The sequence below is a fragment of the Cherax quadricarinatus genome, chromosome 56 (assembly GCF_038502225.1).
Source record: "Cherax quadricarinatus isolate ZL_2023a chromosome 56, ASM3850222v1, whole genome shotgun sequence".
NCBI lineage: Eukaryota > Metazoa > Arthropoda > Malacostraca > Decapoda > Parastacidae > Cherax > Cherax quadricarinatus.
In genome coordinates, this window is record NC_091347.1 from 10,227,051 (window position 1) to 10,246,660 (window position 19,610).

Genomic DNA, 19,610 nt, shown 5'->3' on the forward strand with positions numbered 1-19,610 from the left:
GCTAAAATTACTAAATAAATAAATAAATACTGTACTCAACAATATGAACAAGGAAGAAGACCTACTGAAGGGACACTAAAAAATTTTCTTCGCAAATAGTGTTAGAACAATAGATCATTTCACAAGAGGAGAGTAATTACAACAACCAATGGAAACTTTTAAAAGCTTTACGATGCAATGTCAAGGAAGGGACACCATAAGCTTAGCTCTACTCCTGTACTTACAAACAAGTAATTACAGGAAAGAGACATACACAATAATGTTGCAAAAGGTCTACCAAGAATATAACAGGATAGCAAAACTATATAATAAACATTTAAAACATGATTTATTATAAATACTGTACTGTATGGATGTTCAAAACAATCATGATGCAAGTTTCAATTTCTTCTTCTTCTCTTCCTTTGGCCATTTACTCCTCTTCTTACTGTAAAGACAAAAAAAGAGAAATATTAATATTTGACACAATTCCATAGCGGTTTACACTTAATAGCTCAGTTTCAGTTTACAAAAATTAATAACAAAATAAGAAATTAACTGCAGTAAGAAAATATAATGTTAGAGACAGTGAAATAAAACAGCTTAAGCTTACTTAAGTAGCAAGTTTCCTGGCCTCAACTGACCTACTAAAGACAACAGCCTCAAACTTTGAAAAACTATTAGACAACAGCCTCAAACTTTGAAAAACTATAAGATAACAACCTCAAACTTTGATAATTATTTGACAACAACCTCAAACTTTATTAAAAAACTATTAGACAATGGCCTCAAACTTTGAAAAAAGAATATAAGACATTGGCTTCTGTTGCATTTTTTGACTAAGATTGTGCTTTTATAATTGAGAAATGTTCAAATGTGTTCTAATTAATATTATTTCATGATCTTCTCCCTTCATAGCTAAAGGGGACAAGATCTGCTTTATAATATTATCTAATGCTACAAGTACCATGGTATACGATATCTATTGTGTTCGACATCATTGTAAATATTGTATTATATTATACAGTAGACCCTCACCTAACGATATTAATTCATTCCTGAGAACTCATCGTTAGCTGAAATTATTGTTAGCCGAATTAATTTTCTCCATAAGAAATAATGGAAATCAAATTAATCCGTTCCGGACACCCCAAAGTATGAAAAAAAAAAATTTTACCACATGAATTATATATTTTTCTACACCCCAGAAGAAGACATGCACAATTACTACTGTCCTAAATAAAGAATACATGACACTTACTTTTATTGAAGATCTGGTGATGATTGATGGGATGGGAGGAGGGGAGATGGTGGAAGTTGTTATTGTTTGGAAGAGGAATCCCCTTCCATGAGGATTTGAGGTAGCAAGTCCTTTTCCAGGGTTGCTTCCCTTCTTTTAATGCCACTAGGACCAGCTTGAGAGTCACTGGACCTCTGTTGCACAACAAATCTGTCCACAGAGCTCTGTATGTCGCATTCCTTTAAGATTTTCCTAAAATGGGCCACAACATTGTCATTGTAATAGTCACCAGCACAGCTTGCAATAGCTGTGTTAGGGTGATTTTCATCCATAAAGGTTTGCACTTCAACCCACTTTGCACACATTTCCTTAATCTTTTAAAGAAGGCACAATGGATTCCACAACTGGCATAGGCTTCTCAGGGTTAGCCCCAAACCCTTCAAAATCTTTCTTAATTTTCATACTAATTCTCACCCTTTTTACCACAGGGTTGGCACTAGAAGCTTTCTTGGGGCCCATGGTGACTTATTTTGCAGTTACAAGCACTAAAACCACTGGGATAATGTGAAATGCATCGAATGTATGCGTAGATGCAACCGCACTGGCTGGCTTGTAAACGCTGGCACCTACGGGGCAGCTGAGGCACGCTCAGGCCACACGTGGACAGGTCCTGGATGAATCATGTTGGGCAAGTTTTTTGTTAGGCGGGGCAAAATTTTTTATGCTCAAACGCTTTGTTAGGCGAATTTAATGTTATGCGATGCTTTCGTTAGGCGAGGGTCCACTGTATTCTGTATTTGGTTAGGCGTTCATAATATTAAGTACAGGTCTCCCTCAACATTTATGCTTTCAACTTTCATGGGCTTCACACATTCGCAAATTCCCAACCGCCAAATTCCCAGCCACCAAATTCCCAGCTGCCAAATCATATTTAAGTTTCCCGCCACCTGCGAGTCCCTACTACCCTCCCTCCGACCCCCGCAACTGGCAGCCAGCCCTCCCACCACTCAGTGTGGTGAGTGTTTTGTTTGTTCATTATTTGCTATTAAACTACAGTATAAATAATGTAAACCCATTCATGACTGCATATTGGAATGGCTATTCGGACAGGTATTAGACGGTGACATCATGTGTTTACTCTTGAACACTGCAAAGAATTAAACATTTCTGCTACAGCTAATAATAACAATAGTAATAATAATAATAATAATAATAATAATAATAAATATGATATAATTGAAGAAGGAAATTGTACAAAAATACGAGGGAGTGGTTGACACATCGTCAGTGTGACTTTGTTTATGCTGGAGTGAACATTAGTCTCCCTGCTCTTCCAAACATTTCACAATAATTCATTGTGTTTGGTGCTTGTAGATTGAGTGTGACTGGAGTGGTAGAGGCAGTGATTGAGGCAATGGTATTTAATAACATACATGTTAATAATAATACATGTTATTAATAATATGTACTGTTATTATCTATAACATATACATGTATGTTATTAAATACCACTGCCTCAACCGCTGAATTATTGTGAAATGTTTGGAAGAGCAGGGAGACTAATGTTCACTCCAGCATAAACAAAGTCACACTGACGATGTGTCAACCACTCCCTCGTATTTTTGTACAATTTCCTTCTTCAATTATATCGTATTTATTATTATTATTATTATTATTATTATTATTATTATTATAGTTATTACTATAGTTATTATTAGCAATAGCAGAAATGTTCGATTCTTTGCTGTGTTCAAGAGTAAACACGTGATGTCACCGTCTAATACCTTTCCTAATAGCCATTCAAATATGCAGTCATGAATGGGTTTACATTATTTATTCTGTAGCTTAATAGCAAATAATGAACAAACAAAACACTCACCACACTGAGTGGTGGGAGGGCTGGCTGCCAGTTGCGGGGGTCAGAGGGAGGGTAGTAGGGACTCGCAGTGGTGGAGGCATTGGTGGAGGCAGTGGTGGAGTCTGTGGTATTTAATAACATACATGTTATTAAATAACATACATTATTAAAGCATAACATGTATATATTTAGTACAATTTATGACGTTTTCATGTATTTTATGATTATTCACGGTTCAACAAGTTAAGGAAGCAGTATTGTAATATATTTCCCTACAATATATTGGGGCACCAAACATTCATGGTTTTTCAACATTCGCGAGGCTCTTGATCCCCTAACCCTCGCGAATGTTGAGGGAGACCTGTATGTGATTTTCATGTAGTGGGAAACCACTAGTTAGAGTGGCGGTTACCAGTCAGCAACTTGCCTACTCGCTAAGTCACGTGATCCCACCTTACGTCAGATTACTCCTCAGCACTGGCAGTAGGCTCACCCACTCACTCCCGAAAAGTACTCTGCCTTGTACTCTCCCGCTTAGTCTGATCTCTGTTTTCTAGGGTTCCCTATTCATAATCAGAGTCCTTGCATGGGAATATCGATGAAACTTCCTGTATGGATTATTTGAATTTCATGTCTCTGTGAAGACATTGATATGAGTTGTGTTAGCAATGTATCAGTTATTTCATGTCTTATATTGATTGCCTAACTCTACTACTGGGAATTATGTTTTCCTAGTAAAACTCTTGTGTTGTAACAATAGCTATATATATACTTCTACCCTTTATGTGTAAAGGGAAAGAGAAGTAATTTAATGCTCTTTATTAAGATTATGGTTCGCAGAGATATGAAGATCCAGTCTAAGTTTTGTTGTTATTAAAGACAAGGATTTTACTCATGAGTTTTGGTCATCCTAAAGAAAGTAAGAAGGTTAACAAAGAAAGCCTCTTTGGCTAAGAGGGCTATATTTGCCACACTAAACCCTTTTTGCCATTGGAGTTTTCCCCTAGACAAAAGCCAACATTCACACTGATTCCCCAGCAAAAGGATCAGTGGCCTAATGAAAACCCCTTCATATGGAACAGCCTCAAACTTTCAAAAACTTTAAGACAGTGACCTAAGATCCTGAAAACTAACTGCCCACAAAATGAATATGAGGTTTTAAAAAATAAAATAAAAAGTTATCTCTGTTAGTTACAGAGCAAAGTGAGAAAACTACATTACAGTCATTTTGTATACTAAAAAACTGCCATACAAATTTCAGAAGCAATAACATTTATGACCGACTTTCTGCTATCAATGTGGATTTTTTGTGAACTCAACTAAAAAAATACTGCATTAATGATTTTTTCTTAAATATTTACTGAAATAATTGAAATATATGACTCACTGGCACAAATACAAACACATGGATACAATGAAACTGTATTTACAACAAGTACTTTATAGGAAGAGGAAATGACACTTAGATGCAGTAAACACTGTATTAAAAATAATGTTTCACTCAGAGAGTGGGCATCACCAAGGCAGTTGAGAACACATGAGACAAGAAGTATATAAGGAGGCACAAAGGAAGGTGAGGTGCATGGGAGTACGTAGGAGCCAGGGATCACCGAAGAGTGTACACTATAAGTATTGTTATGATGGCTCCCAGATGCTTGAATAACCTACAAGCAAGATGTCAGCTGAAGCCGTGGCTAAAATTAAACAATTCTGGTTCTTTGTAATAATGTTAGAAGTGCAGAGTCCAAGCATCTCTCTCTGCATATAAGAAAGGCACACATGCGGTAACTATTACGGCAATGTTTTTCACACTCAAGGATTTATCAATCCAACTGATTGATAAAGCCCATGATGAACAAAAATCTCCCTAATATCTGCCTTTCTTACAAACTTGTTAGTGTTAATCATCTTTTGTAACCTCTACCTTCATCATCTTCTTCGATAACTAGTGTAGTAGTCATCCATTTCATGAGTTAACTTATCAGTGTCTCCATTATGCATACAGGAAGCATAACACTGTTCATGCTATGCTTCCTGTATGCATAGTGGCATTCTTTCACCCATATGACAATGTCCTGTTAAGTTTTCCCTGCTTTATATCATCATGATTGCTACATTCAGCACAGGTACGGTCCTTGAGAGTAGTGAAGTGATGACTGTACTGTACAGTATTTCAATTAAAATTTCATTTAGTATACATTTTTACAGTTTCCATGTGCTGTACAATTTTATACATTGTTTTATGTAGTAGTTACTACATTATTACATTGCACACCTAGCACCCTCCACCCACAACACCTACTCATGCAACCTCCTACTTTCCCCCCATGGCCATACACCTGGCACTCTCCACTCACACAACTCCCATGTGCCTTCACCCGCACCTGCACATAAAATATTTTCCTCCCATGACCACACATGTACGACTCACAAAATCGTAATGACACGATTGCAAACAAACCATACCACGGGCGGGATCTGAACCCGCGGTCAGAGAGTCTCAAAACTCCAGACCGTCGTGTTAGCCACTGGACCAGCTAGCCACAATAAGATTCGTCCAACTAGGTATATTTCTACACCATAGGAAGGTTAGCATAGGCACCACTGTGACCACAAATGCACGTTTTTACAGATGAATCTTCAGCTAGCATGGCCGTGATGAACTCTAGCTCAAGTCCCCTCAATGCCGTTAACATGACTCACGAAATCGTAATGACACGCTAGCTGGAGATTCGTCTTTAAAAACTTGCATTTGTGGCCACAGTGGTGTCTATGCTAACCTTCCTATGGTGTAGAAATATACCTAGTTGGACGAATCTTATTGTGGCTAGCTGGTCCAGTGGCTAACGCGACGGTCTGGAGTTTTGAGACTCTCTGACCGCGGGTTCAAATCCCACCCATGGTATGATTTGTTTGCAATCGTGTCATTACGATTTCGTGAGTCATGTTGACGGCATTGAGGGGACTTGAGCTAGAGTTCGTCACGGCCATGCTAGCTGGAGATTCGTCTGTAAAAACTTGCATTTGTGGTCACAGTGGTGCCTATGCTAACCTTCCTCTGGTGTAGAAATATACCTAGTTGGACGAATCTTATTGTGGCTAGCTGGTCCAGTGGCTAACACGACAGTCTGGAGTTTTGAGACTCTCTGACCACGGGTTCAAATCCCGCCCCGTGGTATGGTTTGTTTGCAATCGTGTCATTACGATTTCGTGAGTCATGATGACGGCATTGAGGGGACTTGAGCTAGAGTTCGTCACGGCCACGCTAGCTGGAGATTTGTCTGTAAAAACTTGCATTTGTGGTCAAAGTGGTGCCTATGCTAACCTTCCAATGGTGTAGAAATATACCTAGTTGGATGAATCTTATTGTGGCTAGCTGGTCCGGTGGCTAACGCGACGGTCTGGAGTTTTGAGACTCTCTGACCGCAGGTTCAAATCCCGCCCGTGGTATGGTTTCACACATGTACACCTACAACATCCTGCCCTGGCCACATTACCTCCAATACCTTGCCCACACCATTTCCCCCATGACTTGTTACCCACACCTTACTTGACCTTTCACCCTAACACACCATCCACACACCTCATCACCCAGTCATCCACCACCCTCATTGCTGCCTACACCACAACCACACACTCACCCACCCATCATCCACACTACGACTTACACCAGGTTACTGACAACCACATCTTTCACCTGCAACACTCCCCCACAGCTTCAAGCACACACCTTACCCATACTTTCAAGTCCCACACACCCTAACATGCAGTTCTTACACCTAATCAAGTAGCCACCCACCACCTCATTAGAGTTGTGGATGAGTGGAACAAACTCCCGAGTACTGTCATAAAAGCTAAAACATTGTGCAGTTTTAAATTAGGTTAGATAAATACATGAGTGAGTGTGGGTGGGTGGGTGTGAGTTGGACCTGGCTGGCTTGTGCTAGTGGGTCTGATGCCATTCTCCTTCCTTAAGTGGATGTGACCTGGACCTGACTAGGCTGGGTCAGTGACTTAAGCTGGTAGGTGACTTGGACCTGCCTCGCATGGGCCAGAAAGCCTGCTGCAGTGTTCCTTCTTTCTTATGTTCTAATTTTAGAACAATGATGATACTCAGGAGTTTGTTCCACTTATCCACAACTCTGTTACCAAACCAATGCTTTCCTATATCCCTTTTAAATCTAAATTTTCCAACCAGCATGTTATTTATATCTCCATTATTTACTCCTGTTTTCCATTTACACAACTCAATCACATCCCCCCTAACTCTACATCTTTTTAAAGAGTGCAAATTCAGTGCCTCATTTTATCCTCGTAGGAAAGATTTCTGATACATGGGATCAACTTTGTCATCCTTCTCTGTATGTTTACCAGCACATTTAAGTTTATTCTGCAATACTGCTCAGCATAATCTAAATGAAGCCTTATCAAGGATATGTAAAGTTGAAGTATAATCTCCTGCAAGACCAGGACCCACACGTTACTGAATTCACAAACACAATGAGTAACTGTATGTTGCTACCAACAGTAACAAAACCTACAAGAGTTACAGAGACTAGTGTTTCCCTACTTGACCACATCTGGACCAACACCATATCCCCTTTAAAATCAGGCATAATTACAGATAATACCACAGACCACTACCCTACTTTTCTCATAACAACTCTTGGTAAATTACCCCAAGACACTACTAAAGTCACCTTCAGACTTCACAATGAGGCAGCCATTAATAACTTCACAACAGCAGTAGCAAACATTGACTGGCACACTGAGCTAGAAATCTATACAGATATTGACGAATGTATTAATAATTTTCTAAAAAAGACCCAATACCTCTATAACAAGCACTGCCCTAAAAAAACTAAACAGATGACAGCTAAGAGACTGAACAGTCCCTGGTTAACACCCAGCATTCTCAAATATATAAATACAAAACACCAATATGAAAAACAGTACAGAATGGGTCACATAACCAGAGACCAAACAAAACGTTACTCGTCAATCCTAACCAGCCTGATAAGAAGGGCAAAAAAATTGTATTATGAGAACAGATTATCCAACTTACAAGGTGATATAAAAAAGACCTGGAAAACCCTATCAGAAATTCTAGGAACAAAAAAGATATCACGAAATAGCGAAATAAAATTAGCAAAATCAGATGAACCCCAACTCCCACCAACAGAAACAGCAAAAAGACTCAATGACTTCTTCTCCACTATAGGACAAAACCTTGCCAATAAAATCCCAAGCTCAGATACCCCACCAAATGACTACCTCACTGGCAACTACCCGAACACACTGTTCCTAGCTCCGACTAACCCATACGAAGTCTCCCTTATTATCAACACGCTAAAAAACAAGGCAGGAGATTTAAATACCTTACCACCCTTTATATACAAAAAAGTGTCACAAGTGCTATCACCAATCATTGCAACACTCTTTAACAAATCCATTGAATCCTCCACCTTCCCTACAGTACTCAAAATAGCAAGGGTCACCCCGATCCACAAAGGAGGAGACCAAACAGAGTTGAATAACTATAGGCCAATATCCAACTTACACCCTCTCTCAAAAATCTTCGAAAAATTAATTCATAAACGAATCTACTCCTACCTTATCTCCCAAAACATACTCAACCCCTGCCAATTTGGATTCAGGCCAAATAAAAATACTAATGATGCTATTATACACATGCTAGAACATATATACACTGCAATAGAGAAAAAAGAAGTCCCACTGGGGATCTTCATTGACTTACGTAAAGCTTTTGATACAGTTAACCATGACTTGCTCCACATAAAATTGTCACACTATGGTATAAGAGGGCACTCCCTCAACTACCTCAAGTCATACCTCAGCAACAGAAGCCAATATGTGTATGCAAATGGGGCAAACTCTTCTGCACAACCAATTACAGTTGGTGTCCCACAGGGAAGTGTCCTTGGCCCTCTTCTCTTTCTCCTATACATAAATGACCTACCAAATGCTTCGCAATTACTCAAACCCACACTATTTGCAGATGACACTACATACGTCTTCTCCCACCCGAGCCCAGTCACGCTAGCCAATACTGTAAATACCGAATTACAGAAAATATCTACCTGGATGAGGACTAACAAACTTACACTAAACATTGACAAAACCTACTTCATTCAGTTTGGTAACAGAGCTACAGATGTCCCTCTTAACATAATGATAAACGGATCACCTATTACAAAGCTAACAGAGGGAAAATTCTTAGGAATCCACCTTGATAATAGACTCAAATTTCATACACATATACAACAAATTTCTAAGAAAATTTCCAAGACTGTAGGCATACTATCGAAGATACGGTACTATGCTCCACAGTCAGCCCTCCTGGCCCTATATCACTCTCTTATTTACCCCTATCTCACCTATGGAATTTGTGCATGGGGCTCAACAACAAGTAACCATCTCAGACCACTAATTACCCAACAAAAGGCTGCAGTTAGAATGATAACAAATTCTCACTATAGGCAGCACACTCCACCAATATTCAATACACTAAACCTACTCACCATACAAAACATCCATACTTATTACTGCACCTATTACATACATAGAACACTTAACTCTGATATTAACCCTCCCCTCAAACATCTCCTTGCCAACCTCAACAGAACACATGACCATAACACAAGGCACAGATCACTCTTTGATGTTCCTCGTGTCCATCTCACACTATGCAAAAACTCAATGCACATAAAAGGCCCTAAAATCTGGAACTCATTACCTGTAAATATAAAAGAAACACTACCTGTTTATAAATTCAAGTCTCTTCTCAAAGATCACTTACTCACCCAAACCCAAATAAATACTGAATAACTGAACCTTATAAATTGTATATCTTAAATGTTTCTCACAATTATATCACATAAATGTTAAACCTAAAACCCAATCTAACTTTATTATTTTTTAAATACACTACCTAACAGAATACTCCATTCTACTGAATGTACAACAATGCATACAACCATATGACCTGTCTTTGTAATACTCACTTGTGCTTTATAGTAATCTGTTTACATTAAAGTTTTATCACTGATGTCATCATTGCTTAGTTCATCTTAAGTTAATTTTAAGCCAGCCCGTAATGCTATGCATAGTATAAGTGGCTTTGGCATGCTGCTCTTATCTGTATTTTTTGTACCTCTGTATGTGTGCTCAAATTTTTAAATAAATAAATAAATAAATAAATAAATAATCTGAGGACTCGTATTATTTATACTTCTTAATATGAAGCCAAGAATTCTATTATCTTTATTGCAAACATTTATGCACTGTTTTCTGGGCTCTAGATTACTACTAACCAGAACTCCTAAATCTTTTTTTGCAGTCAGAGTGACTGAGATCTCTCTTATTAATGTTGTAAGTGCCATGGGTATTTTCTTTTCCCAGACACAGAACCTTGCATTTGTATTTGTCTACATTAAACTGCATCTGCCACTTCTCTGACCACTGCATCAATATATTCAGATCTTCCTCTAGTGACCTAGTGTCCTTGTTGGAATTAATCCAACCATCTATTTTGATGTCATCAGCAAACTTGTTGATGTCGCTATCTATTCCCTCATATATGACATTTATGAATACTGTGAACAACAAAGGGCCCAACACTGACCCCTGTGGAACACCACTTGTGACATGTCTCCACTCTGATTTCTTCCCATTTATGCAAACTTTCTGTTTACTATCTGTCAATGCCTCTATTCAGTAAATAATTTTCCCTCTTATTCTGTGTGCCTCTACTTTCCTCAACACTCTTTTGTGTAGAACTCTATCAAAGGCCTTACTCCGGTCTATATACACAATATCATATTCATTACCTTAGTGAAAAAAGAAAAATTAGTAATTTTGTAAGGCAGGAATGCCCCTTTGTAAAACCATGCTGAGATTCATTGATCAATTTGTCTTTTTCAGGTGGCTTTAAATACCTTCAGAGATTAATGATTCCATCAATTTTCCCACAATGGAGGTTAGGCTAAATGGTCAGCAATTCGAAGCTTGGGACATGTCTTCTGCTTTGTAGACAGGTATCACATTTGCCATTTTCCACTTATCTGGCATTATGCCAGTTTTTAGTGATATGTTGAAAAGACTCGCCAAAGGCATGCTTAGCTCCACCTTACATTTCTTTATAACAGTTCATCAGGGCCCAGTGATATGTTTGGTTTCTATCTATCTATTTGTGTGAGAACCATGTCACCAATGACTTTGATCATGCGAAATGGCCCGGCATGATAGTGGCTTTCTTTGTACTTAACAAACCAGAATTGTAATTACACATTGCAACCTTTGCAAAGAAATAACATCTTTATTCTTTATTCTTCTTTATAAACTATTTCTGTACTGACCTATACAGTTTTTGATTGCCGGAATTTTGCGTTTAACCATGCTGGCTGACCCAAAAAAGACAGCACATTCACCATTGTTCATTCAATAGCTATCTTGTCAGAAGTGTGAGGACATGATGCCTCAAATAACTCTCCAATTGCACCATTCCTAACTATGCACAGAGTGCAGGCAGAATGCTTACAAGGTGTGGGTGGTAAAGACAGAGTTTAAGAGCTGAAACAAGGACTAAGATATAAAAGTAGGCCAAATTAAATAAGGCACAAGAGGTACATCAGACTCATGTAATACTGTCAAAGTTACATGGGCCTATAAAACCAATAACTTCTTACCTCTCACTGAGAACCTGGATCTCCTCTTCTTTGGTCTTGATCCCAAACTGAGTAACATCAATAAGCTGAGTCACCTTCTCTCTATCATCTGCTTCCTTAGCTTTCATTTTCTGGAAGAAACAATGTCAATAAGACACATCAATAACTGACACAAAGACTGACACCTTTTTTACGGTCAACTTGTATTAGTTTTAAAATGTGAACCATATATGAACATTTCAAAGTGTCTCCATGACCACAAGACTTGGAATGAGAAGCTTTAACACCAGCAAACTGATAATAGACACTATAGCAGAATACTTTTATTGAGACAAGTTATGCTTGGAGACTAAGCTTTTTCAAGTGAATGGAGAGTACATAGTAAGTATTGGTAGATAGTAGGTTGGTAGACAGCAGCTGCCCAGGGAGGTACTACTGTATTGCCAACTGAGTGTAAAACAGAAGCCTGTATTTGTTTTACATTGCTGTTGTCTTTTTTTCTGTCTCATAAACATGCAAGATTTCAGGTACATCTTGCTACTTCTACTTACACTCAGGTCACACTACATGTGCATGTACATGTTTAGGTATACACACTCGTCTGGGTTTTCTTTGAATTTTATCTTAAAAGTTCTTGTTCCTATTACTTTTCCTTTCATATCCATGGGGAAGTGGAATACGAATCTTTCCTTCATAAGCCATGCATGTCATAAAAGTCAACTAAAATTGGCTAGTAACCCCTTTTCCCGTATAGCTTACTAATAAGAAAAAGAACAAACCCGTCGAAGTGGGATATCTGAACATGTGTGAAAGTAGTGTGAACGATAATAAAGATTTGATTGTGGATGTTATGAATGAAAAGAAACTGTAGGAGAGTTTCAGTAGGGAAAAATAAATGGGATTAGGTCAGGGGTTTCTAATAGAGTTAGAGCTAAGGAAAGAGTAGCAATAATGTTGAAGGATAAGCTATGGCAGGAAAAGAAGGAATATAAATGTATAAATTCAAGGATTATGTGAAGCAAAGTAAGGGTTGGATGTGAAATGTGGGTTATAGGAAGTGTTTATGCACCTGGAGAAGAGAGGGGTGCAGAGGAGAGAGATTTTGGGAAATGTTGAGCGAGTGTGTGGGGAGTTTTGAACCAAGTGAGAGTACTTGTGGTATGGGATCTCAATGCTAAAATGGGTAAAAATGTTGCAGAGGGAGTAGTAGGTAAATTTGGGGTGGGGTGCCAAAGGTAAATGAAAATGAGAAGCCATTAATTGAACTATGTGTAAAAAGAGGTTTGGTAATAAGTAATACATATTTTATGAAAAAGAGGATAAATAAGTATACAAGATATGATATATTATGTAATGAAAGTAGTTTGTTAGATTATGTTTGGTGGATAAAAAGTCGATGGGTAGGCTTCAGGATGTACATGTTTATAGAGGGGCAACTAATATATCGGATCATTATCCAGTTGTAGCTACAGGCAGAGTAAGAGGTAGATGGGACAAAAGGAAAATGGCAACAGTAAGAGAGAGGTGAATATTTATAAACCATGGGAAGAGGAATTTAGGGTGAGATATAAGGAACTACTGGCAGAAAAGTGGGCTAGTGCAAGTATGGGTAGTGGGGAGGTTGAAGAGGGATGGGATAGTTTTAAAATGAAGCATTAGAATGTGGGGCAGAAGTTTGTAGCTATAGGAGGGTGGGTGCAGGAGGAAAGAAAGAGTGATTGGTGGAATGATGAGGTAAAGGGTGTGATAAAAGAGAAAAAGGTAGCTTATGAGAGGTTTTTACAAAGCAGAAGTGATATAAGAAGGGCAGAGTATATGGAGAGTAAAAGAAAGGTGAAGAGAGTGGTGAAAGAGTGCAAATGGAGAGCAAATGATAGAGTGGGAGAGGCACACAAAAAACAGAAAATTTTCTTTTATGCAGACTTCTGCATTACTGCAATAATTGTATACATAATGTCTGTGCATTCCTAAATGCATATCAGACTGGCCAGCTGGATGTATATTAGACAAGTGATGTCATTTGTGTACTTTGGAATATCAGCAAAAAACGAACATTCCGCTACTATGAGGTCAATTTCAAGCTACTTTCAGTCCTGAAACTTATCAAAATCATTTCCATTTCTGTAATATATCTTCCATTCTATCAAATGAGACCGAGAATACAATCACATGAAATCACATGAAAATACACTACAAAGTCGCTGTTATAAACCAAAAACATGATCACTTTTTTTTCTCATTATGCACTGAGTGCTACAGGATTTTTTTCATATGGTGCTCACTTACCACATAGACAGACCCATTCTCTCATATCTAGGCCCAAATTTACCACTCACAGCTTATCTGAGTGAGCCGAGCTCATGGTGTCATACTATGGGACCGGCAATGGCTTCAAAACTGTGGTACAATGTGACTGACACTGAAAGGGCTAAAGGTCTTCTTTTGCAGTATGTATTGCTTTTTACAACTGACGGCAACAGTTAGGAATAACAAGTATTACTGTTATACAGTGGACCCCCGGATAATGTAATTAATCCGTTCCAGAGAGAGTGACTTATTCCGAATCTGCCTTATTCCAAATTAATTTTCCCCCTAAGAAATAATGGAAATCCAATTAATCCGTTTCAGACACCCAAAAGTATTAAACAAAATCTTTTTTTAATGAAATATACATTTCCCTACACAGTAAACAATGAAACATGCCGAGTAAAACATTACTAAAATGACGCTTACCTTTATTGAAGACTTATTGATGATTGACGAGATGGGAGGATGAAAGTATACTATTGTTTGGAAGGAGAATCCCCTTCCATAAAGACTTCAGGTAGAAAGTCCTTTTCCAGGGTTACTTCCCTTCTTTGTGTTTTAATGCCACTAGGACCAGCTTGAGAGTCACTGGACCCCTGTCGCACAAAATATCTGTCCAGAGAGCTCTGCTTCTGGCATGTCTTTAAGATTTCCCTAAAATGGGAGACAACATTGTCATTGTAGATGTTGCCAGCACGGCCTGCAAAAGCTCTGTCAGGGTGATGTTCATCCATAAATGCTTGTGCCTTCGTCCACATTCTACAAATGTCCTTAATCACTGAAGAAGGCAACTTCCTCCATCTCTCTTCCTCCTTGTCTGAAGCAAATTCCTGAGCTGTGGTCTGTTGGTGCTGCACATGAAGGTCTTGCAGCTCTGTAGTAGTTAGCACTTCATTGTGGTCCTCCAACTCTTCCATATCCTCCAAACTCACATCCAACCCCATGAAATTCCCCAATGTCACAATAGATTCCACAACTGGCATAGGCTCCTCAGGGTCAGCCCAAAACCTTTCAAAATCCCTCTCTTGTACACATTCTGACCACAATTTTCTCCAAGCAGAATTCAAAGTCCTGGAAGTTACTCCCTCCCAAGCCTTACCTATAAGGTTTATGCAACTGAGGATAATGAAGTGATATTTCCAGAACTCTCTTAGGGTCAATTCAGTGTCTGAGGTCACTTTAAAGCACTTTTGAAACACTGCTTTGGTGTGCAGTTTTTTGAAATTTGAAATAACCTGCTGGTTCATGGGCTGGAGGAGAGGAGTGATATTAATTAAGGGGGCAAGAACTTTATTTTGATAAAACGAAACCCCTGCACCATTCGCTCTTCCAAGTCTGGAGGATGAGCAGGAGTATTGTCCATTAGCAGGAGACACTTGAGTTCCAATTTATTTTCCAGGAGATACTTTAACACACTGGGTCCAAACATGTCATGGAACCAATCAAGGAAAATGTCCCACATGACCCATGCCTTACTGTTTGCCTTCCACATCACACACAATTTACTCTTGACGAAACTGTTTTTCTTGAACACTCTCGGATTTTCAGAGTAATTCACCAGTAAAGGCTTCACTTTCAAATCCCCACTAGCAAAACATGAGAGTTAGCCTGTCTTTCATAGGCTTGTGTCCTGGGAGTGCCTTTTCCTCCTGAGTAATGTAAGCCCTCTTTGGCATTTCCTTCCAAGACAGGCCTGTTTTGTCACAACTGAACACTTGTTGGGGTTTTAATTTTTCAGCCTCTATGTACCCTTTGAAGTCTTGAACATACTTTTCAGCCACTTTTTTGTCAGAACTGGCAGCCTCACCATGCCTTATCACACTGCGTATGCCACTACGATACTTAAATCTCTCAAACCAGCCTTTGCTGGCCTTAAATTTACCAATATGAGCATTAGTTCCAGGCATTTTCTTTACGAGATCATCATGCAGCTGCCTTGCCTTTTCACATATATGTAATTGACTGCATAACACTATCTCCTGATAACTGTTTCTTGTTGATCCACACCAACAACGAAGTCTCCATATCTTTGAGTATTTGCGATCTCTGTTTTGTAAGCATATTTGCACCTTTCGCAACAACAGCTTCCTTGATTGCATTTTTCTTGGCGATGGTTGTATGGGGTTTGTTATACAACCTGGCCAGCTCAGAGACACGCACTCCACTTTTGTATTTTGCGATAATCTCTTTATTGAATTCTATAGCTTTTCCTCAACCTCTTCACCAAAGGGCTGGCACTAGAAGCTTTCTTTGGGCCCATGGTGGCTTATTTAACAGTTACAAGCATTAAAAACAATGGAATAATACAAAATGTATCACATGAATGCGTGGGAGCGTCTCACTGGCTGGTAAACAATGGCACACTGGCTGTACATGGAGTGTTCGGGCAGCTCAGGCCATGCGGACACGTTTGGGACGAATTACTCATACCGAGTTCAGTGACATTCACTAAGCCAATATTTTGATGCAAAAACGTTACTTATTCCGAATATTACTTATTCCGATGATGTCTTAATCCGGGGGTCCACTGTACTACTTAACTGAACACTACTCTGAGTATACCTAGTGAGGAATAACAAGTATTGCTGCAATACTACTTACCTGGGCACTATTCTTGGTATACAGTGGACCCCCGCATACCGTTGGCATCAATAACGATTAATCCGCATACTGCTTGCTTTAATCGCAAAAATTTTGCCTCGCATACCGCTTAAAAACCCGCTCACCGATGTTCGTCCGAGACGCGTCCAATGTGCGCCCTCAGCCAGCCTCACATGTGCCGCCAGTGGCATTGTTTACCAGCCAGCCTCCGCGGTAACATCCAAGCATACAATCGGAATATTTCGTATTATTACAGTGTTTTCGGTGCTTTTTCTGGAAAATAAGTGACCATGGGCCCCAAGAAAGCTTCTAGTGCCAACCCTACAGCAATAAGGGTGAGAATTCCAATAGGGATGAAGAAAGAGATCATTGATAAGTATGAAAGTGGAGTGCGTATCGCCGACCTGGCCAGGTTGTACAAGAAACCCCAATCAACCATCGCTACTATTGTGGGCACCAGAAAGGCAATCAAGGAAGCTGTTCTTGCCAAAGGTTTAACTGTGTTTTCGAAACAAAGATCGCAAGTGATGGAAGATGTTGAGAGACTCTTATTGGTGTAGATAAATGAAAAACAGCTAGCAGGAGATAGCGTCTCTCAAGCGATCATAAGCGAAAAGGCTAGGAAGTTGCATGAGGATTTAATTAAAAAAATGCCTGCAACTAGTGGTGATGTGAGTGAATTTAAGGCCAGCAAAGGTTGGTTTGAGAGATTTAAGAAGCGTAGTGGCATACATAGTGTGATAAGGCATGGTGAGGCTGCCAGTTCGGACCACAAAGCGGCTGAAAAATATGTGCATGAATTCAAGGAGTACATAGAGGCTGAAGGACTGAAACCTGAACAAGTGTTTAATTGTGATGAAACAGGCCTCTTTTGGAAGAAAATGCCAAGCAGGACCTACATTACTCAGGAGGAAAAGGCACTCCCAGGACATAAGCCTATGAAAGACAGGCTTACTTTGTTGATGTGTTCCAATGCTAGTGGTGATTGCAAAGTGAAGCCTTTATTAGTGTATCACTCTGAAACTCCCAGAGCGTTCAGGCAAAAGAATGTCCTCAAGGAGAATTTGTGTGTGCTGTGGAGGGCAAACAGTAAGGCATGGGTCACTAGGGACTTTTTCTATGACTGGTGACACCATGCATTTGCCCCCAATGTGAAAGATTACCTAACTGAAAAGAAATTAGAACTTAAGTGCCTCCTGGTGTTAGACAATGCCCCTGGTCATCCTACAGACGTGGCAGAGCGACTTTATGGGGACATGAAATTCATTAACATCAAGTTTTTGCCTCCTAATACCACTCCTCTCCTGCAGCCCATGGACCAGCAGGTTATTGCAAACTTCAAAAAACTGTACACAAAAGCTCTGTTTGAAAGGTGCTTTGTAGTGACCTCAGAAACTCAACTGACTCTAAGAGAGTTTTGGAGAGAGCACTTTAATATCCTCAATTGTGTAAACCTTATAGGTAAGGCTTGGGAGGGAGTGACTAAGAAGACCTTGAACTCTGCTTGGAAGAAACTGTGGCCAGAATGTGTAGACAAAAGGGATTTTGAAGGGTTTGAGGCTAACCCAGAGAGGATTATGCCAGTTGAGGAATCCATTGTGGCATTGGGAAAGTCCTTGGGGTTGGAGATTAGTGGGGAGGATGTGGAAGAGTTGGTGGAGGAGGACAATGAAGAACTAACCACTGATGAGCTGATAGATCAACTTCAACAGCAAGAGGCCAGACCTGAGGAAACTGGTTCAGAGGAGGGGAGAGAGAAATTGAAGAAGTTGCTTACTACAAAGATTAAGGAAATCTGTGCAATGTGGCTGAAAGTGCAAACCTTTATGGATGAGAATCACCCTCACACAGCTATTGCAAGCCGTGTTGGCAACCTGTACACTGACAATGTTGTGAAACACTTTAGGGAAGTCATAAAGGAACGAGAGGTACAGGCCACTATGGACAGATATGTTGTGCGACAGAAGTCCAGTGACTCTGAAGCTGGTCCTAGTGGCATTAAAAGAAGAAGGGAAGTAACCCCAGAAAAGGACTCGACACCTCAAGTCTTAATGGAAGGGGATTCCCCTTCTAAACACTAACACTCTCTCTCCCCTCCTCCCATCCCATCAATCATCACCAGATCTTCAATAAAAGTAAGTGTCATGTAATTGTGCATGCCTTTTTCAGTTTGTGTGTATTAAAATTAACATTTCATGTGGTAAAAAATTTTTTTTTTCATACTTTTGGGTGTCTTGCACGGATTAATTTGATTTCCATTATTTCTTATGGGGAAAATTCATTCGCATACCGATTATTTCGCATACCAATGACCCCTCTTGCACGGATTAAAATCGGTATGCGGGGGTCCACTGTACTTAGTTAGGAATAACAAGTATTACTGATATACAGTACTACTTATCTGGGCACTATTCTAGGTATACCCGGTGAGGAATAACAAGTAGTGCAGCTATACTACTTACCTGGGCACTATTCTTCAAGCTCAGAGTAAGGTCCTTCATAACATTTTGATCCACTTCCGGCTCTTCCGTAGAATTCTCCAAACTTTTCTTTTCAGCTATCTGCCGTATTCTTTTCTGTTCCAGTTAAAAGTGAAAGTATTACCACACTGGGTATGTGTAAAGTAACTAACTACAAAATCTTAACAGCTACAGTAGATTTTGTATAAACTTCTCAAATTTCCATATGCCTTACTCATCATTGTGTATAAATACTTCCAACAAGGTTCATTTACTATGCTAAAGTTCAAACATTAAAAAAAAATAATTTCACTATATAGTACCTCTAAAGAAAAGGCACAGTTGATGGCAACAGTGGTGGACATGGCAACTCAACTTTATCTAGATACTACTCCAGTGGTGTAGCTATTTTCCACATAAATATAAAAATAGGATGTTACATATCTGGGCATAAGAAGAGAAATCAGTGTGAGTGCTGA

The 19,610-nt window shown here is 39.3% G+C and overlaps 1 protein-coding gene across 3 annotated transcripts in view; it reads right to left on the reverse strand.

Annotated features, from left to right (window-relative positions):
• Positions 1-311: 311 nt before the first annotated feature.
• The window catches only part of l(1)G0020 (RNA cytidine acetyltransferase l(1)G0020), a 174,866-nt gene continuing 155,567 nt past the window's right edge, over positions 312-19,610 (reverse strand). For all 3 annotated transcript variants that reach the window (XM_070097055.1, XM_070097057.1, XM_070097056.1), the window contains 3 exons: positions 19,135-19,248; positions 11,786-11,895; positions 312-427 (listed from right to left, as the gene is read on the reverse strand). In XM_070097055.1, the coding sequence (XP_069953156.1) occupies positions 367-427; positions 11,786-11,895; positions 19,135-19,248 (285 nt within the window). In that variant the 3' untranslated portion in view covers positions 312-366. The remainder of the gene's footprint in view (positions 428-11,785; positions 11,896-19,134; positions 19,249-19,610) is intronic.